The sequence below is a fragment of the Orycteropus afer genome, unplaced genomic scaffold (genome assembly GCF_000298275.1).
Source record: "Orycteropus afer afer isolate SDZICR_OR568_19922 unplaced genomic scaffold, OryAfe1.0 scaffold00050, whole genome shotgun sequence".
NCBI classification, from domain to species: Eukaryota; Metazoa; Chordata; class Mammalia; order Tubulidentata; family Orycteropodidae; genus Orycteropus; species Orycteropus afer.
In genome coordinates this window covers 3,442,934-3,461,235 of record NW_006921637.1, presented here as the reverse complement: position 1 = coordinate 3,461,235, position 18,302 = coordinate 3,442,934, and the positions used below count along the sequence as shown (strand labels likewise).

The 18,302-nt window shown below is 39.5% G+C and overlaps 1 protein-coding gene across 1 annotated transcript in view; it reads right to left on the bottom strand.

Annotated features, from left to right (window-relative positions):
• The window catches only part of TARBP1 (TAR (HIV-1) RNA binding protein 1), a 201,182-nt gene extending 184,209 nt beyond the window's left edge, over window positions 1–16,973 (bottom strand). The window contains exons 1-6 of the mRNA XM_042780644.1: window positions 15,992–16,973; window positions 12,237–12,334; window positions 9,557–9,626; window positions 6,820–6,968; window positions 5,113–5,165; window positions 3,190–3,291 (exon numbers count right to left, since the gene is read on the bottom strand). Coding sequence (XP_042636578.1) covers window positions 3,190–3,291; window positions 5,113–5,165; window positions 6,820–6,968; window positions 9,557–9,626; window positions 12,237–12,334; window positions 15,992–16,973 — 1,454 coding nt within the window. The remainder of the gene's footprint in view (window positions 1–3,189; window positions 3,292–5,112; window positions 5,166–6,819; window positions 6,969–9,556; window positions 9,627–12,236; window positions 12,335–15,991) is intronic.
• Window positions 16,974–18,302: the final 1,329 nt, after the last annotated feature.

Here is an 18,302-nt window from a genome sequence, read left to right as displayed (position 1 = left end):
ATGAAGGCTTGCTTTATGGCCGAACATATGGTCTATCATAGAAAAAGTTCCATGTGCACTGGAGAAGAATGTATATTGTGCTGCTGTTGGGTAAAGTGCTCTATAGATGTCTGTAAGGCCAAGTTGGTGGATTGTATTGTTTAGCTCTTCTTGAATGCAAAAGAAACTCTTAAAATAAAATTTTAAGAAAATTGGATATCCACCAGCAGAAAAATGAAGTAAGACCAATACCTCACCCCACGCATGAAAATAAACTTAAGTTGAATCAAAGACTTAAATGTAAAACCCAAAACTATAAAGCTCATCAAAGATAAAACTGGGGTAAATCTAGGGGCCCTAATCTATGGCATAAATAGACTATCAATCATAACCCAGAATGCACAGGTGGTGGAAGAGAAGCTAGATGACTGGGACCTTTTAAAAATTAAATTCTTACGTGCATCGAAAAACTTCTGCAAAAGGGTAAAAAGAACCTACAGGTTGGGAGAAAATATTTGCCTTTGACATATCTGACAGAGGCCTTATCTCCAAAACGTAAAGACAACTTCAACATCTCAACACCAAAAAGACAAACAATCCAATTCAAAAACAGGCAGGGACATGAACAGACAGACACTTCACTAAAGATGATATGCTGGTGGCCAACAAACACATAAGGAATTGCTTACGGTCATTAGCCATTAGAGAGACGCAAATCAAAACAACGATGAGATTATCATCTCATCCCAGCAATAACAGCAAAGTTCAACAGGACAGAAAATAACAAATACTGGCGAGGATCTAGAGAGATTGGAACTCTCATATACTGCTTGTGGGACTGTAAAATGGTACAACCATTGTGGCAAATGGTATGGTATTTCCTTAAAAAACTGAAAATAGAAATACCATTTAAACCAGTGTGATGGTTATGCTTGTGTGTCAACTTGGCTGGGCCTGATTGAGTGTCTAGGCAGCTGGTGGTAGTTATTCCCCATGATGAGACTGGCAATCAAGTCCATGGTGGGATCTACCACAAGAAGCTGAGTAGCTGCCTTTGGGATGTGGTCTGCTTCCCGTATAGAAGCAGCAGCTTTGGGAATGGTCTCTAGCTTATGGCATGCTTGGACCCTGCATGTAGCCATGTCGTTGTTCAGCAGCCTGCCATGCTCTGCTGACCATGGGACTTACAATGGACTTAAATTAATGGCCTACTGTGTGTTTTGGTAACATCAGGACTGTGCCTTTTTACTTGTCAACCTTGGGTTTGTCAGCCTCAGCAGCCAGCAGCTATCTGAAAGAAGAAATGCCTCTAGCTCCAGTGGGCCGGGAGTAGGAGGCAGAGCTAGAGAGCTGGACCCCAAGGCTGAGAGGCTTTCACCCAGTCCCTAGAGCCTGGCACTTTGAACTTGGACTTAAAGCCTCCAAATTGTAAGAATAAACTCCTGTTTATTAAGGCCATCCCATTTGTGGTATATATTCTTGTCAGAGTGGCACTAGGTAACCAGAAATTCCATTACCATGAATATATCCTAAAGCGGTGAGAGGCAGAACATGAACAGACATATGCACACCCATGTTCACCACAGCATAATTCATTATACCAAAGAGATGGAAACAACCTAGATGCCCATCAACAGATGAATGGATAACAAAATTATGGTACATTCACACAATGGAATACTATGCTACATTAAAGAACAATGAAGAATACACGAGTCATCTCACAACATGGGTTAATCTGGCAGACATTATGCTGAGTGAAATTAAGTCAATCGCAGAAGAACAAATAAAAAAGTCAAGAAAGGGTTTGCTTAGGGAAGGGAATTCATTTTGTAGGTTACTGGGGATGGGAGGGAAAGGGACAGGAAAATTTCAGATTAGTTGGGGGCCACATGCTTAGTTGGGGGCCACATGCTGAGTTGGATAAGGGGAGAGGGATGGTATGGAAAAGAGTCTGAGACCAGCATTATAACATGATAATATTGGGGAAAGGGAGAACACCAAATTGTGCACATAAGATACAGACAACAAGAGGCTAATACCAATATATGCACAATACTGCATTATCACTAACATCAAACACTAGGCTACAGATAAATGCATAGACAACTGAGAAGACCAGATAAGGGATGGTGAAAAGGAATATACTCTAAACCAATGACAGATTCAGCTGAGGAATAATTTTGCACAAATACTAGTGATACAAAATATCCACAATCATTACAGAAGCAGCAGAGGACAGACTTGGAGTAATCCTTCAGAGACAACCAGACACCGTGGGAGAGAGAACCACCAGATCTTCCAACTTAGGACCATAGTACTGGGGGACACCAGACTCAATTAACACAACATAACACACAAAAATCTTGTTCTACAACCTATTCTGGTGAGTAGCGACTGGGGTCTTAAAAGCTTTTAAGTGGCCATTTAAGATGCAGCTAATGGTCTCCTCTCATCTGAAGCAAAGAAAAGTAAAGAAAATCAAGGGCATTTGGAAACAAACAGCCCTAGGATATGATGGACCTCGAGGACAGAAAAACTAGATGGTGCCTGGCTACCAAAACTGGAGATGCTGAATGGAGTGGGAGGACAAACATGGAACAAAATTAAAAAACACTATAACGACCAGAATTACTGTTCAGATGGGAGTCTGGTGAGACCCCCAAGTTTATATCCCTGGGATACACTTTGGTTGTGGGATAAAACTCACTCCAAAGGGCTGGTTCAAACCCACCAGCCACTCCTCGGAAGTAAGGTTGAGCAATCCTACTTCCGTAGTGATACTGCCTCGGAAACCCAAGAAGGGGTCGCTATGAGTCGGGTTTGACTCGACGGCACATAACAACAACAACAACAACATACAATTCTGACAAAATCTGCATATCCTAAAAATGGGAAACTCTTTTTGACTATAGCAGTCTAGGGTGTTGCTTATGTTGTTGTTTGCCGCCGAGTCGGAACCAACTCATAGCAACCCCTCCTTGGGTTTCCAAGGTAGTATCACTATGGAAGTAGATTGCCCAACCTTCCTTTCATGGAGTGGCTGGTGAGTTTGAACCACCAGCCTTCTGCTTAGCAGTCAAGTGCCTTAGGCACTATGCCACCAGAGCTCCCCGGATGTTACTTATAACCAACACTAAAAAAAGAAAAAAACTAAACCAAATACATTTAAAAAGGAAAAAAAAAAAAAAAACAACTTTTTACTGACACTTACTCTTTATTTCCTCTGGAAGAAGAGAAATATAAGTGACTAAAAATTTCTGTAATTTCAATCCCAATGGTGAACCAGTTCCTATCAGCTGGCCTGGGGACCTACAGACCAAGAGGAGAGAAAAAGTAAATAATTAAAATCTATTTAGAAATAAGCATACTGAAACTACTCTAAATGGACTATAGCCCAAAAGTCCTTCAATTAATAACCTACCGTACTAGGAAAGTACAGATTTCTTTTTTCAGGAAACTTCTTCCCACATTTATATGTATGTAAATCTTATTAAATAGCATCATCAATAAAAAGAAAAGATAGGATAATTTTAAATTGTATATTACTGTTTTCAATATATAATCCAATGACTTTAAAATCTTTGGGTGTAAAGAAAAGAAGTAACATTCAGACACGTTAGTAGTAAACTACTTTTGCATGAGCAGTTAATTATTACATCTTTGTTTCTTATGCTACATGCTTCTACCAAGAACATTATCCATTAATTTAACACATTAGGGTACTAGAAAACTAAAGACATTTCATAATAAATGTGCTTGTCAACTCTTTTAGAAAGCACCAAGCTTTTTTCAACGGCTTTACCGCTCTCCAGCTGTCTGATTGCATCAAAACACTATTCAATAGCAGTGAGTTATTTGAAAACTACAAATAACTGCAAAAATCAAGTATTGCTATGGTCTTCCAAGTTATTAAACAGGGCTGAATATCAATATAATTTGCCACAGATTAAACATTTTTAAGGAAATTTAGCAAGGTTTGGGGGGTAATTCCTTTTTTCTTTTCTGTTTAGAAGCAGACCAAATAGAGAAGACATGTAAGTATAAATTTAGTTAATCAATATTAGAAAGATAGTATAATTTCAAAAGCAGGGAAAAATTTTGAAGACATAACGTAAAAGCATAGCTAATGCTCAAGAAAACAAGGCAAAGCCACAATATTAACAACCTCTTCTCACTGCCAACTTTTTCAAAAGGTAGAAGTGACAAGTAAGGAAATACATTATGGACAAAGGCACCCAGGATAAACTATGGAAAAGGGAATGGTAATTTCCTGTGCTAGTGTACTGGAATTGAGTATATCGGTGTGGTTCATGATTCTTAACATAACTAGATATCTAGACATAGAAGTAGATACAGTCATTTATGGATGTATGTGCTCAGCAGACAAAACTAATAACACACACAAAGAGAGGGAGACAATGATTAAGCAAATGGTAAAATACTAACATTTGAAGAACATGGATGCAAGGAAATGGGAATACTTTGTATTATTTTCACAAATTTTCCATTACTCTAAAATAAAAGAAAGTCAAAGGAAAAAGGGAAAAGAAAATTTAATTTAAGTGTTGGGTTCACCAATGTCAGTATAATTTTCAAGAGATAAGAATATGAGCTACATAAGATCTATTTTCTAAGAGTAGAATACAGGGGGCCGAGGGGAAGAAAGGGAACAAGAAAAAAAGGAGAGGAGGAACATTTGATACAAATAACAGAAGGCAAGAAGAATAACAAATATAGAAAAAACTTCATGATAAGAAAAAGCTGAATGTCTACTGGCAACATATATTATGTACCAAATGCACTAAACAATCTGGTCATGTTTCATAAACATGACAAATTTTTTTTTAATTAATTAATTTTATTTTATTGTGATTTGGGTGAAGATTTACAGAACAAATTCACTTTCCATACAGCAGTTCACATATACTTTGTCTCATGTCATTGACCACAGTTTACCACAATGCTCCCCTCCCACTTCCTCCCCATACTTACCTCTTCCCAGTGACCATCCCTCCATAATCTCCTGCGCCCTGAGTTGTCTCCCTGTGCATAAGCAACCCTTCCTTCAACATGACAAATTTTTATGTATCAAATACATATTACTGCATTACTACTAAATAACAGATTTACCTGCTATACAGAGAACTCTCTGAAAGTGCGTCCATTAACGGTCCAACAATAAACTGAAAAAAAAAAAAAAAAACACAATTGTTATTAATTCTTAAATGTAATTTTGAAAAGTCAGTTTGCCCTAATCATATAGCCTAAACAGGGTTGTGGAATAAATGCTTTAAACACAGTTGATCTCTTACATCATAAGTTAATTCACTGATGGTCTTTGAGGCTACAAGAAATGACAAAATGAGTATGGAATTTTCCCACCTGATAAAAGCATACAGGATACTCAGAAGACTTCATGTGTTGGGTCAAGCAGGAAGAAAGAACCTGAAGCAGGAACACGTGCCAGGAAATAAAAAAAGTAATGAAGAAAAACCAAAAAAAATACTCAAGGGGAAATTAAGCCCAGAAGATTAAGGGGGGGGAAAATTCTATCTCCAAAACTATTACTAGTCACTGGTCAAAGAGCAAAGCAAGTACAGGAAGAATAGGAGAATGTAGAAAAAGGATACATACCAAAATACTGTAGCAAGTATACAGATAATTAGAAAAATTCATTTAAGTTACCTCTAAATAAGAGGCAAATTACCACCCTAAGTAAATGATTATGCAATTCAAGTAACAATATAAAATTTATAAAGACAGATATAATTCTCACAATCTCTTTAATTTTTGTGAGTCCTAACAAATGGAAGTATACCTAAAAAAAAAAAAATAACCCATTGCCATTGTGTTGACTTCCACTCACAGGGTTTCCAAGGCTGTAACTCTCTATGGCAGCAGACTGCTGTATCTCTATCCCCCTGAAGAGCAACTGGCTTGTGGGTTTAAACCATCAACCTTTTGGTTAACAGCTGAGTGCTTTATCCACCATGTCACCAGGGCCCCTGTTAAACGTAACAGGTAACAGTAATTCATTGCCTCAGAACTGGAGGAGGAGCATCTCTAAATAGCAGTAATTCAGTGATTCAGAACTTATGATAACAACATCACTAAAAATCTTCCATACCACAGATGTCATACTTACATTGTTTAGAATATGGGTTAACACAGAACTCCTTATTCATGATGATAATGATGCAGGCAGATTTAGCATTCCTCAAAAAACTACATTATAGAAAGCTTTTTCTAAATATGATAGCTAAGTTTAGAGAAATAGGATTTACTGCATACAAACCCATAAAATGTTACTTGCAATTTTAGAGTCCTTTCTGGTGGCACAGTGTTTAAAGTACTTGGCTGCTAACTGAAAAGTCAGCAATTCAAACCCACCAGCCCCTCTGTGGGAAAAGATGTGGCAATCCGCTTCCATAAAGATCACGGCTTTGAAAACCTTGTGGGGCAGTTCTACGTTCTGTCCTACAGGTTCGCTATGAGGCAGAACTGACTCAATGACAGTGAGTTTTATACACATACAGTCCCTATCCAGTGCAAATGATTTGCATTCAACTACTAATCTCAGAGTTGGCAATACAAATTCACCCAGCAGTGTCACAGACGAAAAGAGTGACAATCTGCTTCCATAAACATTTTAGCCAAGAAAACCCTATGTGGTGGTTCTACACTAATACATAGGGTTGCAATGTGTCAGAATCAACTCCATAGCCACAGGTGTGTTTTTCTATTTTAGCATATATTTTCAAAGATGACACATGATACAACCAATGCCTTTACCTATCTTTTGACAATGGGGGCAAGGAAAGGACAAGTTATCATTACCTCAGAAAATTCTGATGAAAATGGAAGTATCTTTGTTTCATAGAGTTCTAAAAAATGGTTAATGCCTTCTTTGGTCAGGATTTTATTTTCACTTTCCAACATTCTTTTATAAATACACATATGCCAGGACGGGTGAAAAAGCCAAAATCCTGTGGGAATAAGCATCTAATGTTAATAACCTGAATTAACCTAGGTAAATTGATTTTACTGCCTCCTCTAGATTACAACTTTAATAGTTTGAGCCCTTCAGAATTGAGCTTTATTCAGCTGATTGTTGTAATTGTTTTCTGATACACTGGGATCTTCACAGACCATAAGAATCTATACTTCCACCCAGGGCTAGAATGAATTGAATCTTGTTGTAACTATTAAAATGATGCTTTTATTGTCACTTTTTGCCCATAGGTCTTGGCAAACCAAATCAAATAGCAATGACTGATTTTGAAAAATTATCATTGCCAAAGAATTGTACTAGCATCTTGGTGTAAACTGTAATTAATGGACCAACTTATTTATAGAATGTCATGAGTAAAAAACTGAACTTTTTTTTCTAGTAAAAAAGAGTCAGAAAAATATCTCTAAGGTACACATTTATCCCATTTTTAATTTGTTTATTTATCCATTTACTTAATAGATATTTACTTACTACCCAATATATGCTACAGGAGCTCTGATGGTGTAGTGCCTAAGGCATTTAACTGCTAACTAGAAGGCTGGCGGTTCAAACCCACCAGCCACTCCTCGGAAGGGTGGTTGGACAATCTACTTCTGCAGTGATACTGCCTCGGAAACCCAAGGAAGGGTTGCTGTGAGTCAGGTCTGACTTGACAGCAGTGGATTTTTTTTTTTTTTTAATGTGCTAAGCACTGTGTTAAAGTCAGGAGAAAGAGATGATATTTTTCAATTAATTTTTATCTGATTTCCATAAAGAAAGTAAAATTTTTTGATTATGACAAACCTTGGGTTTGTCAGTCTCAGCAGCCAGCAGCTTTCTGAGAGAAGAAACCCCTCCAGCTTCAGTGGGCCAGAAGCAAGGGGCAGAGCTGAAGCCCAAGGTCATGGCACTTTGAGCTCAGACTTCTAGCCTCCCAAACTGTAAGAGAATAAACTCCTGTTTGTTCAAACCCACCCATTTGTGTTATATTCCTACCAGAGCCTCACTAGGTAATCAAAACAAAGGGCAATGAATGCATTGCTTAGCAATCAAAATCCTTGACTACCATGGTCAGGAACATCGTTGCCTCACTCAAAGATGGCAAGCAGCCACATTACTGTGAATGTGTGTTGTTGCTCTTCACAGTCTTGGCAATAATCCAATCTTCCACACCAGGCTCCTAAAAGGGCTCACTGCGCCTCTTTCAAGTCTCCCACTCCAGGGCTTCAATCCATAATTTTTCCCTTTCCAGATATCATTCTGCTTCACCGAAATTTTAAAAATTCGATTCTGTTCTGATTTTGCTTCATCTGCTGTGACAACCAGTTCGAAGCCCTAGGTTAATCCTCATGTGTAAACACTATAATGTAACATTTTATCATTCATATGAATACAAAATACTGTTAGCCTATGTTTAGCTGTTTTTGATTGAACTTCATAAAATAATTTTAGGAAGCTCCAGCTTCATTTTATTTCCTATAGAAAGTGTCCATAATATAGTTGTATCTAAGGGCTTAAAAACTATACTTGAGAATTTTGTTACTAAGAAGTGTAAAATAGAATGAGAAATGAAACTCAAAAAAAGTAACTCCAACAATACTGAGTAACAGACACAGTAAGGAAATAAAAATGGCAAGCAGTTAAAATACATAATCATACCAAAGAACTATTATTAAAAACACAGAATCTTTAAAATATTACCAAAGAGTCCTTGTTTTTTAAAGATGCATACTGACATATTTACAGATGAGACAATACAATGGGATGTGATTCAAAATATTGTGGTGGGAGGTAAGTAGGCAAAATTATGAAACAACATGCAGCACTACCCATGAGTTGATTGTTGTTAAAGCTGGATCATGGGGTACTCATCATATATACTATTCTACTTCTGTAAATGTTTGAAATTTACCATAATGAAATGTTTTAAAAATTAACCATACCTCAAAATTACAGAAAACCTTATAACCATATAAAATGATATTTTGAAACACTATTTAAGGATATAGGAAAATGCTTAGTTAGATAAATACTGTGAACAATATGATCCCAAAGGATGTATGGGTTGAGTTGTGTTCCCCCAAAAAATATGAGTTGAAGCCCTAACTGCACCTGTAAATACAACCCTGTTTGGAAACTGGGAATTTCATTTCTTTTGTTCATCAGGTCACACCAGAGGAGGGTGTTTCCTAAAGCTAAACACTTCTCAGTTGAGTCTTTTAAGAAGACCAGAATAGACACACACACACACACACACGGAAAGGCAGACACTATGTGAGGACCCATCCACAGGCAAAGAACACCAAGTATTGAAAGACACCAGAAACTAGAAGAGAACTTCACAGAAGGAAACGACACAGCCAAGACTCTGACCAGGACTATTTTTCGTTATGGCAGCAGTAGGTAACTAAGACAGTGTATATCTGAAATGCTAACAGAGGTTGGTAGCAGTACTACAAGATGATTCACATTTTTTTCTTTATGCTTTGTATTTTTCCAAATTCTTTATAATGAGCAAGCATTACTTGTTAAAATCAGAAAAGAAAAACTATAAATGTTATAAAAAATTAGAATAACCATTACCTTTTTCCTCCGACACTGCATATTCAAACAGACTATTTAGCTTTGGTAAAACTGGTTTTATAACATGTATCTGAAAATAAAAGTTAAGAAATTGTATGAAATAAAAACCCATTTTTAAAAATGTACAAGAATATTCTTCTACAACCCTTCTTCTGTGCTTTTATCTCTGTACAAAAACATGTACAAAGAGACTGATTTTTCCAACTTTTAAATGGTAAAAATCCAACTTTAAATGGTATAAATATAAAATCAAATGTGCCAAAACCAATAAACATAACCCAGATATAGTTAGAATGATATTTACATTTCTATCATAAATATCAAAAAGTCAGTCATGTAATTCTCAATAGTACTGGGAAACAGGTAGAGACGATAATCTAAAGTATTTCAAAGCAGAAAAAAATAGTAAAATATCTTCTCCAGTCACTCAACTTGGGCCAGTTCAGAGTACAACGTTCCTCACACTACTCAGACTATGTGGACTTTATATCTCTGTCAAAATACAAGTAATAAGACTTTTTAAATCTCTACATATTTTATTCTGCATACTAGTGTGAAGTCCCAGATCATACTGATTCATCATCAAATGAAAGTACTAACTGGATATATTTTTCATTTCACCCTTCCTACCATCTATAAAATAATTAGGCTCAAACACACCAAAATATTTTTTGCTATGAGGATGCCTTTTACACGGCAAGAACTTCTGATGATCCATGCACAAAATAACAATGGGAGTTTTACAGATCAACTAATTAAGAAAATCATAAAAATTGACTTGAATTTGGAATTTTTCTTTATTCCTCAGCTTTGCATCTGTGTTAAAACCAAAAAAAAAAAAAAAAAAACCTCACTCCTGACTCATAGCAACCCCTTCCTGGGTTTCTGAGGCAGTATCACTATGGAAGTAGATTGCCCAGTCTTTGCCAGCCTTCTGGTTAGCAGTCAAATGCCTTAGGCACTACGTTACCAGAGCACCTGTGATAGTCAAGGTTATATGTCAACTTGGCTGGGCCTGGTTTTGAGTGGCTAGGCAGATAGATGTAGTTATTCCCCATGATGAGATTGATAATCAACTCCATGGTGGAATCTATTGGAGCAGCTGAGTAGCTCCCTTAGGGATGTGGTCTGCTTCCAGTATATAAGGAGAAGTTTTGAAAAGGGTCTCTGCAGCTTTTAGCACGCTTGAATCCTGCATAGCCAAGTCATCGTTCAGCAGCCTGCCATGCTGTCTGCCAGTCTTGGGACTGTCAATGGAACTGAATCAGTGGCTTGTCATGTGGTTTGATAATTTTGGGACTGTGCCATTTTACTTGTTGATCTTGGGTATGCCAGCCTCCACAGTTAGAAGTTGGCTGAGTGAAGAGACGCCTCCAGTTTCAGTGGGACAGGAGCAAGAGGCAAAGCTAAAGCCCAAGTCAAGGGTCTCACACCCATCCCCTAGAGCCGGCACTTTGAACTTGCACTTCTAGCCTCCAAAACTATAAGAGAATAAACTCCTATGTGTTAAAGTCCCCATTTGTGTTATTTTCTGTTAAAGCAGCACCAGGCAACCAAAATAGCATCTTTATAAGTTGAGCACATACAAGTGATTTTTCACCTCAGTCCACAACCAATGCTAGAAGCACATTTGGACTAACACCTTACAATAACTCCACAGATGGCTATCCTCTCAATAATCTGCAGCCTATACACCAAGAACCCCAGCACACTAGGGGTTCTCAAAGTATGGCCTAGAGATCAGCAGTGTAAGCATCGCCTTGAACCTTGCTAAAAATTCAAATTCTCAGGCCTCATTCTGGATCTGTTGACTCAGAAACTCTGTGGGTAGGGTCCAGTAATTCACATTTTAACAAGTGATCCAGGCAATTCTGATGAATCTTAATTTGACAGCATTACAGTATTAGATAACATAAAGTTTAAAAATTCCATGATTCTACAAGAATTAACTCAAAGTCGATTACAAATGATTTTTGATTACCCAATCTATTAAAAAATCCATCCTATTACTTGGGATTATAAATTCAGATATAATCAGAAAATAACGTGCACAGAAACAGGAACTAAAAGAGAAAGAAAACCTACAGAATTAAAGAGCAATTATTTACTTTAATTCACCTTTAGAATTCTTCAGAATTGCTTTAAGTCAAAATTTTCCTAAAGTGTGTATTTTTTAGAACATCTTCCATAAAGAAAAGTAGAGAAACTAAAAACTGACACTTTAGGATTAAATGTCAAGGGAAGATAAAGTAAGACTAAGTTTTTAAAATAATAATCTAAACCAACTGAAAGTATTATTTAATTTCCTAAAACAATTTTTTAGGAATAGCATACTGGCTAAAGCACTTGACTGCTAACCAGAAGGCTGGCGGTTCAAACCCACCAACCATTCCTCAGAAGGAAGGTTGGGCAATCCTACTTCCGTAGTGATACTGCCTCGGAAACCCAAGGAGGGGTCACTATGAGTTGGGTCCGACTCCACCGCACATAACGACAACAACAACAACAAAAACAATTTACATTCAATTTTAAATGGTATTTATGCTAGAAAACAAAGTATGCTGGAATTCTATCATGCTATATCCAAGTTGGTCTTTTGCACTGCTTATTCAGAATGTTAAAAAAAAAAAAATTAAAACTGCATGTATAGAGGTTTTGCTAAAAACATAAAAACACTTACCTGATTTCCTTCTAGAGTTTCCATAATTAAAATATAGTTTTCCCAAAACTTTAGAAGCTCATCTTTTTTCTTCTCATACCACCAAAACAGACTTGGATCTGATACGGTTTAAAAAAAAAAAAAAAAATTAGTTGCTCCATTTATGTTTTGTAAGTTACTTAATGAAAGTCCTTAAAATAATGGCACTATTACCAAACGTTATATTCTCAAATAATGGAGGGTATACCCTGTATCAAAGCCTAGGTGATAGAAGACTTGCTTTAGCTAACAAAGATTTCAGAAGTAAAGAAAGAAAAAATTTAATTAAAATTACTATTTTGGACTTCCAGATGAGAATGGAGGAGCTCTGGTAGCATAGTGCCTAAGGCACTTACTTGACTGCTAACCAGAAGGCTGGTGGTTCAAACCCCACAGCCACTCCCCAGAAGGAAGGTTGGACAATCCTACTTCTGTAGTGATACCGCCTCAGAAACCCAAGGACGGGTCGCTATGAGTCGGGGCCGACTGGACAGCACATAACAACAGATGAGAATGGCAGAGTCGGTCATATGAACTCTACTTCCTCTCCTTCAGAATCTCATTATAACAGTAAGGGATTTTTTTAAGGCAAAAATCCAATGAATGGAGAAAACAGGAGAACAGACAACAGCAAATGAATTTGAACCTGAAAAGCAGAAAATAAACAAGCAGACTCAAGAAAACTGAGTATGCTGCCTAAGGCATTTGACTGGTAACCAGAAGGCTGGTGTTTCAAACCCACCAGCCACTCCTTGGAAGGCGGATTAGGCAATCTACTTCCTTAGAGATACCACCTCAGAATCCCAAGGAGGGGTGGCTATGAGTTGGAAATAACGGCAGTGAGTTTGGTTTGTTGCTGTTTTTTTTTTAATAAGGTGAACAATAACACCAAGGGGTACACACTCCTTAGAACAATCAACCATATGAAATCAAAAGGGCAGCATTTGCTCAGGGATAAAGTTCAGAAGGCAAGACAGGATAGGAAAAAAGGTCAAATGAAAAAAACAAAATGTTATGAATTCTTAAAAGAAAAACCAATTTGCTTTGTAAACTTTCATTCAAATCACAATAAAAAGTTTACTAAATAAATAAACAAATAAATAACCCAGCTCAACCATGAACTAGATTGACTCAACAACCACCTCCCCCCACCAACCTAACATCCTAACTGACAGAAGAAACAGAAAAGCCAAACTCATGCCCTCGAATCGAATCCAACTCATAGTGAAGAAAAAAAAGCCCCCCCAAGCGCCCCTTAGTGTTCACCTCAGCTACCCTCCCCTATCAGTTTCCCCTTCCCCGCTCAGGAGTTCCCCTTTTGCACCTAGCACCCAGCTAGAGCTGCACCCAGCTCAAAACCCCTTCCTGTCTAGACTGCCACCACAACCCTGCCTAGTTTTGCACATGAACCTACAGACCCTGTAAAAACCCCAAAGACCCTATCATCACGGCCAGCTGTTTTAGTGCACTAGCACCAGCTGGTCCGCTAACGTGAATAAATCTGCCTGCTTCTCTCTTCCTGAGTGCTGCTTGGTTTCCTTTCTATTTCAACAGCAACCCCTCCTTGGGTTTCCAAGGCGGTTGTTGTTGTTGTTGTTATGTGCCATCGAGTCGAGGCAGTATCACTACGGAAGTAGGATTGCCCAACCTTCCTTCCGAGGAGTGGCTGGTGGGTTTGAACCGCCAGCCGTCTGGTTAGCAGGCAAGTGTCTTAGCCACTATGCTACCAGAGCTCCACCATGGAAGTAGATTGCCCAACCCTCCTTCCGAGGAGTGGCTGGAGGGTTTGAACCACCAGCCTTCTGGTTAGCAGTCAAATATTTCTAGGGATATTTACTTCAGTCACTGTTTTTCAACACTAAGTATCTAAAATTTATGAGACAGAAAAATAAATAAATAAATAAACAAAACAAAACAAAAAATGACCTGCTGTCAACAGACAAAAAAGAAACCACCACCAGACCAAGAAATGATCCAAGTGTAGTAGGACCTAAAAATAACTATTATTAATGTTTAAGAATCTAGTAGAAAAAGCAGACAACGTGCATGAAAAGATGAAGATTTTCAGGGATGGAAATTTTAACATGTCAAAGAGAAATACTAGAAATAAAAACATATCAGAGATAATGGCTCCATTGATAAAATTATCAGACACTCACAGTTCTAAAATATTTTATCTCAGGAAACTATTACAGAATACACTCCAACAAAACAAGTGAATAAACAGAGGAAGATGTGAACTACAGAATACAAGGAAGCCAACACAGAACTCAGTTAAAAGGAATAACTAGGATTATGGTGAAGACAGATAAGTTTAGGTCAGCTGTACACCAAGCATAGAGAGCAACAATTAATATTTGAGCATGTAAGAGAACTCTAGGAGAGATTTCCTCAAGAACATAAAACACAAAATAGCTAATGACTTCACAGCAAAAAGACTGAGACAATTGGCAAAAAACTAGGGGCTGAATTTGTGATAAATTTAGATAAAACCAAACGAATTTTTAAAGGGAATGATCCTAGAAAGAAAAATAGTTTACTGCACAGACCACCTTAGAACAGGATTTACATAATCATCATTTCCTAAACGCTGAGTATCTATTGAACCAAAATTATAACCATGACAATGCATGTTACAATATAACTAGGACACATTTCAAGACAGAAATAAACATCAAACTAATCAGCTAAAAGTGGTTGTTTTCTGAAATGGAAGTAATAAGTGTGTGGGGGTGGGAGGGAGCATGAAAGGACTACTACTTATACTTCAAACTGCAGAATGATTGTTTAAAATAAGTGCATGTTTAACTTTGATAATTTTTTTAAAAGAATTTTCCAGTGAAAATCCTCATCTGTTGACTACCTATTGGTGGACTGTTAAAATATTTACTAATTTTTAAATGTATATGAAAACCTGATAATCTACTAGCCAAACAGAAACCTTTTACCTATAGTAAAAGAATAGCTAGCAGTGGAAAGAATAGATTCTATCTATGGAGACAATTTCGATAACTCAAAAATGAATTTAAGATGACTTAAGTGTCCTTTCACACATTTCAGTGGTCAAACCAATCAATAGTAACGTAGGAAGGGAAAGTTTGCTATTTCATCTACTTTTTCTATGATAAAGTAGAGAATACAGCTCAAAATGTAAAATTTAAAAATATATATTTAAAATATGTATTAAATCAACAGCAAAAATATCTTCAAAAGGTGGACTTAAGTCCCCTATGTTTAACAAATTGTTAACTTGTAACAAATACAAGTATATTCTGCTTCTAAGAGAATTAACAAAAGAAATTTCAAAAGAATGTGATGGCTTTACTAACACTTATTTGTAAATAACACTCACTGGTCAGAATACTTAATAACTTTCAATTGTACAGATGTTAACTTTTCTTTTCTACATGAATAGATCTGGACACAGAGCAAACTTCGGTTTGTTAAATTCCCCATGGGCTTGGTCATTTGCCTAAATTATTCCATAGGTACCTTGGTCTATGTCATAAAGTTCAGGAAATGCAGGCTGTTCGAAACTGTAGTGATTTGTGTAACTTCAAAAAACACTGCGACGAGGGTCCCAAGGTGTTCAGACTTTATGTGGGCCGTGTGAAATAAGCAAATTCTGCAAAAGTCGCAGAGATAAGCCCTACATACTAGATTTCCGAAGCTGGGAGACTCCCCCCTCCCCACGGGAAGTTAACTAGGTCCGGGCTACAGGGCAAGTATGCAAGTACCGTTTGCTTCCCAGGCGCCGCAAGCAAAGTCGGCTCCCTGCTCAGCAGACACCTCCACTGCCGTCTGCAGCACATAGCGCGCCCTCTTGCGCGTAAGCGCGTCCTCGGCCTCAGCCAGTCCCGCCTGCACGATTCTCCAGAAATGCCTGCACTGCCGGGCGTCCAGGCCCGCCTCTGGCCCGTGAAGGGCTAAGCCCGCACACGGCTCAGACAGCAGCTTCTCCGCCAGGGCACTCAGTACCAGCAGCTGGCGCCCGACGCTGGGTAGCCGGGCGCCCGGGCCCGAGGCCCCAGACGGAGCGGCCGCATCGCGCAGCCCCTCCCACACGGTCCGCAACACCCCCTCACCGCACCGGCCCAGCGCCGGCAGCAGCCTTCCAGCCGCCAAAACTGCCGCCTCTTCTGCGGGCCCCGCCTCGGCCTCGCCCAGAGCCAGGGACAAGGCAGCCTGCGATACTCGCTCCAGCAACGCCCCATCCTCGTGCGGCCGCAGACAGGGGCTGATGGCCACCAGAACCTCTACAGCTGCCTCGGTGTCGGGCCCGCCAAGTCTGTAAGAGGCTTCCCGAGAGATACCCTCGCTGCCGGAATCCCGCCGCACAGCGAGCAGGTCGCGTAGGGCGTCCTCAGCCAACGCGGCCGCCCACTGCTGGACCCCGGCGAGGCGGACGCAAGAGCGCAGGCCCCCAGCGGCCGCCCGCAGGACGCGGCCGCGAAGGCGCAGCGGCTCCGGGCCGGGGCTCCGCAACAGTGGCACCAGGTACCCGATCGCCGCCTCACGCGCCGCCTCCTGTAGCAGCGCCGCGGAGCACGCGCCCGCGTTCCCGCCGCCGCCACGCGCCTCCTCATCCTCAAGCCGCTGGAGAAAAAACCGCAGCGTCTCCACGCGTTCCACGGATGGCTCTCCTTGGCATAGCGCCCCAAGCAGGACACGGGGGTCCCTGCTCTGGGCGAGCAGCGCTTCCGCGAGCACCCACTCCATTTGCCGCGCGCGGCGCCGCCAACGCCACACTACTGAAGGAAGGGGCTGCGCGCGTGCGCGGTGCGTGCGCGTGCGCTGACAGGGCGCGGGGACACGCGCGCCCTGCCTTAGGAACTGGAGTTTGCTGCCTGTCCTCCAGCCCTCCAGTGTCTATTTGGAATCTTATACCTCAAGCCCCAGTGGTGGGTGGGTGGGAGGGTGGATGTGTGTTGCCCACTGCCATCCAGCGGATTCTGACTCATAGCAAACCCCATTGGGTTTCCGAGGCAGTAAATCTTTATGGAAGTAGATTGCCCAGTCTTCCTTCTACAGAGTGGCTAGTGGGTTTGAACTGCCAGCCTAGCAGTCAACTGCCTTAGGCACTGTACCACTGTTAAACATTTAAATTTTAGAAAGTAATGCAAGTAAAAGGGCACTTGAAGATAACGTATAATCTATATCAACTGCCTCAACTCATTGGAAACAGGCAAGGAGGTTGCCTATGGGAAAGCAGTCAGGTTTGGCTGTGTGCCTAAGGCCCAAGGTTCACATAGAAGACCCATGTCAAAATCACCTGGAAGCTTACGCTCAAAATTGTGCATGGTGAATACCATCCAGGAAGAAACTGACACAGTGGATTTGAAGTGGGTCTGGACATTTTCGTTCAAAATAAACACACGGGTTGATTTAGAGGTATGGCCAGGGTTGAAAAGTATGCTGTACCTATACAACTGCAAAGAAGTGTCCGTACAGCCCACATGGAACTCTGTCTATTGCCAGAGCTGAGCCTAGGATGCATTGCACAATGTATTTCACACATCCAAACTCTAAAATATTTGATGTGTTTGTATTTTCTATGATGGTACCTAATGTTAAATACAAACATGGAAGATCACCTCATCTCAGCATATATGATACTTATTTGGTGCCTGGCTCAGTACTAGACAAACTCAGTGGCAGGGGTTGTCTCTGCCTTCTAATCATAAAGATCTGTCCCTTAGTCAAGGAGAAAACACAATCCCACCCTCAAGAGTCTGAAATCTAACCTCAGTAAACACAATGCATTAAGATGTAATTTAAAGTTATCAGACCTCACATATGCAAGATTTTTTCAAATTTCAGAGTTACTCAGTTTTCTATTGACAGAATGCATAAATAATTTCATTTTAAGGCCGTTTAGAATGTGTCAGGAAATATCAATTCCATTCAACATAATGTAAAAATATATATATACATTATGTATAATATGTATAACGTATAATATGCATTATACTATATATTATGAGGAGCTCTGGTAGCATAGTGGCTAAGACACTTGCCTGCTAACCAGACGGCTGGCGGTTCAAATCC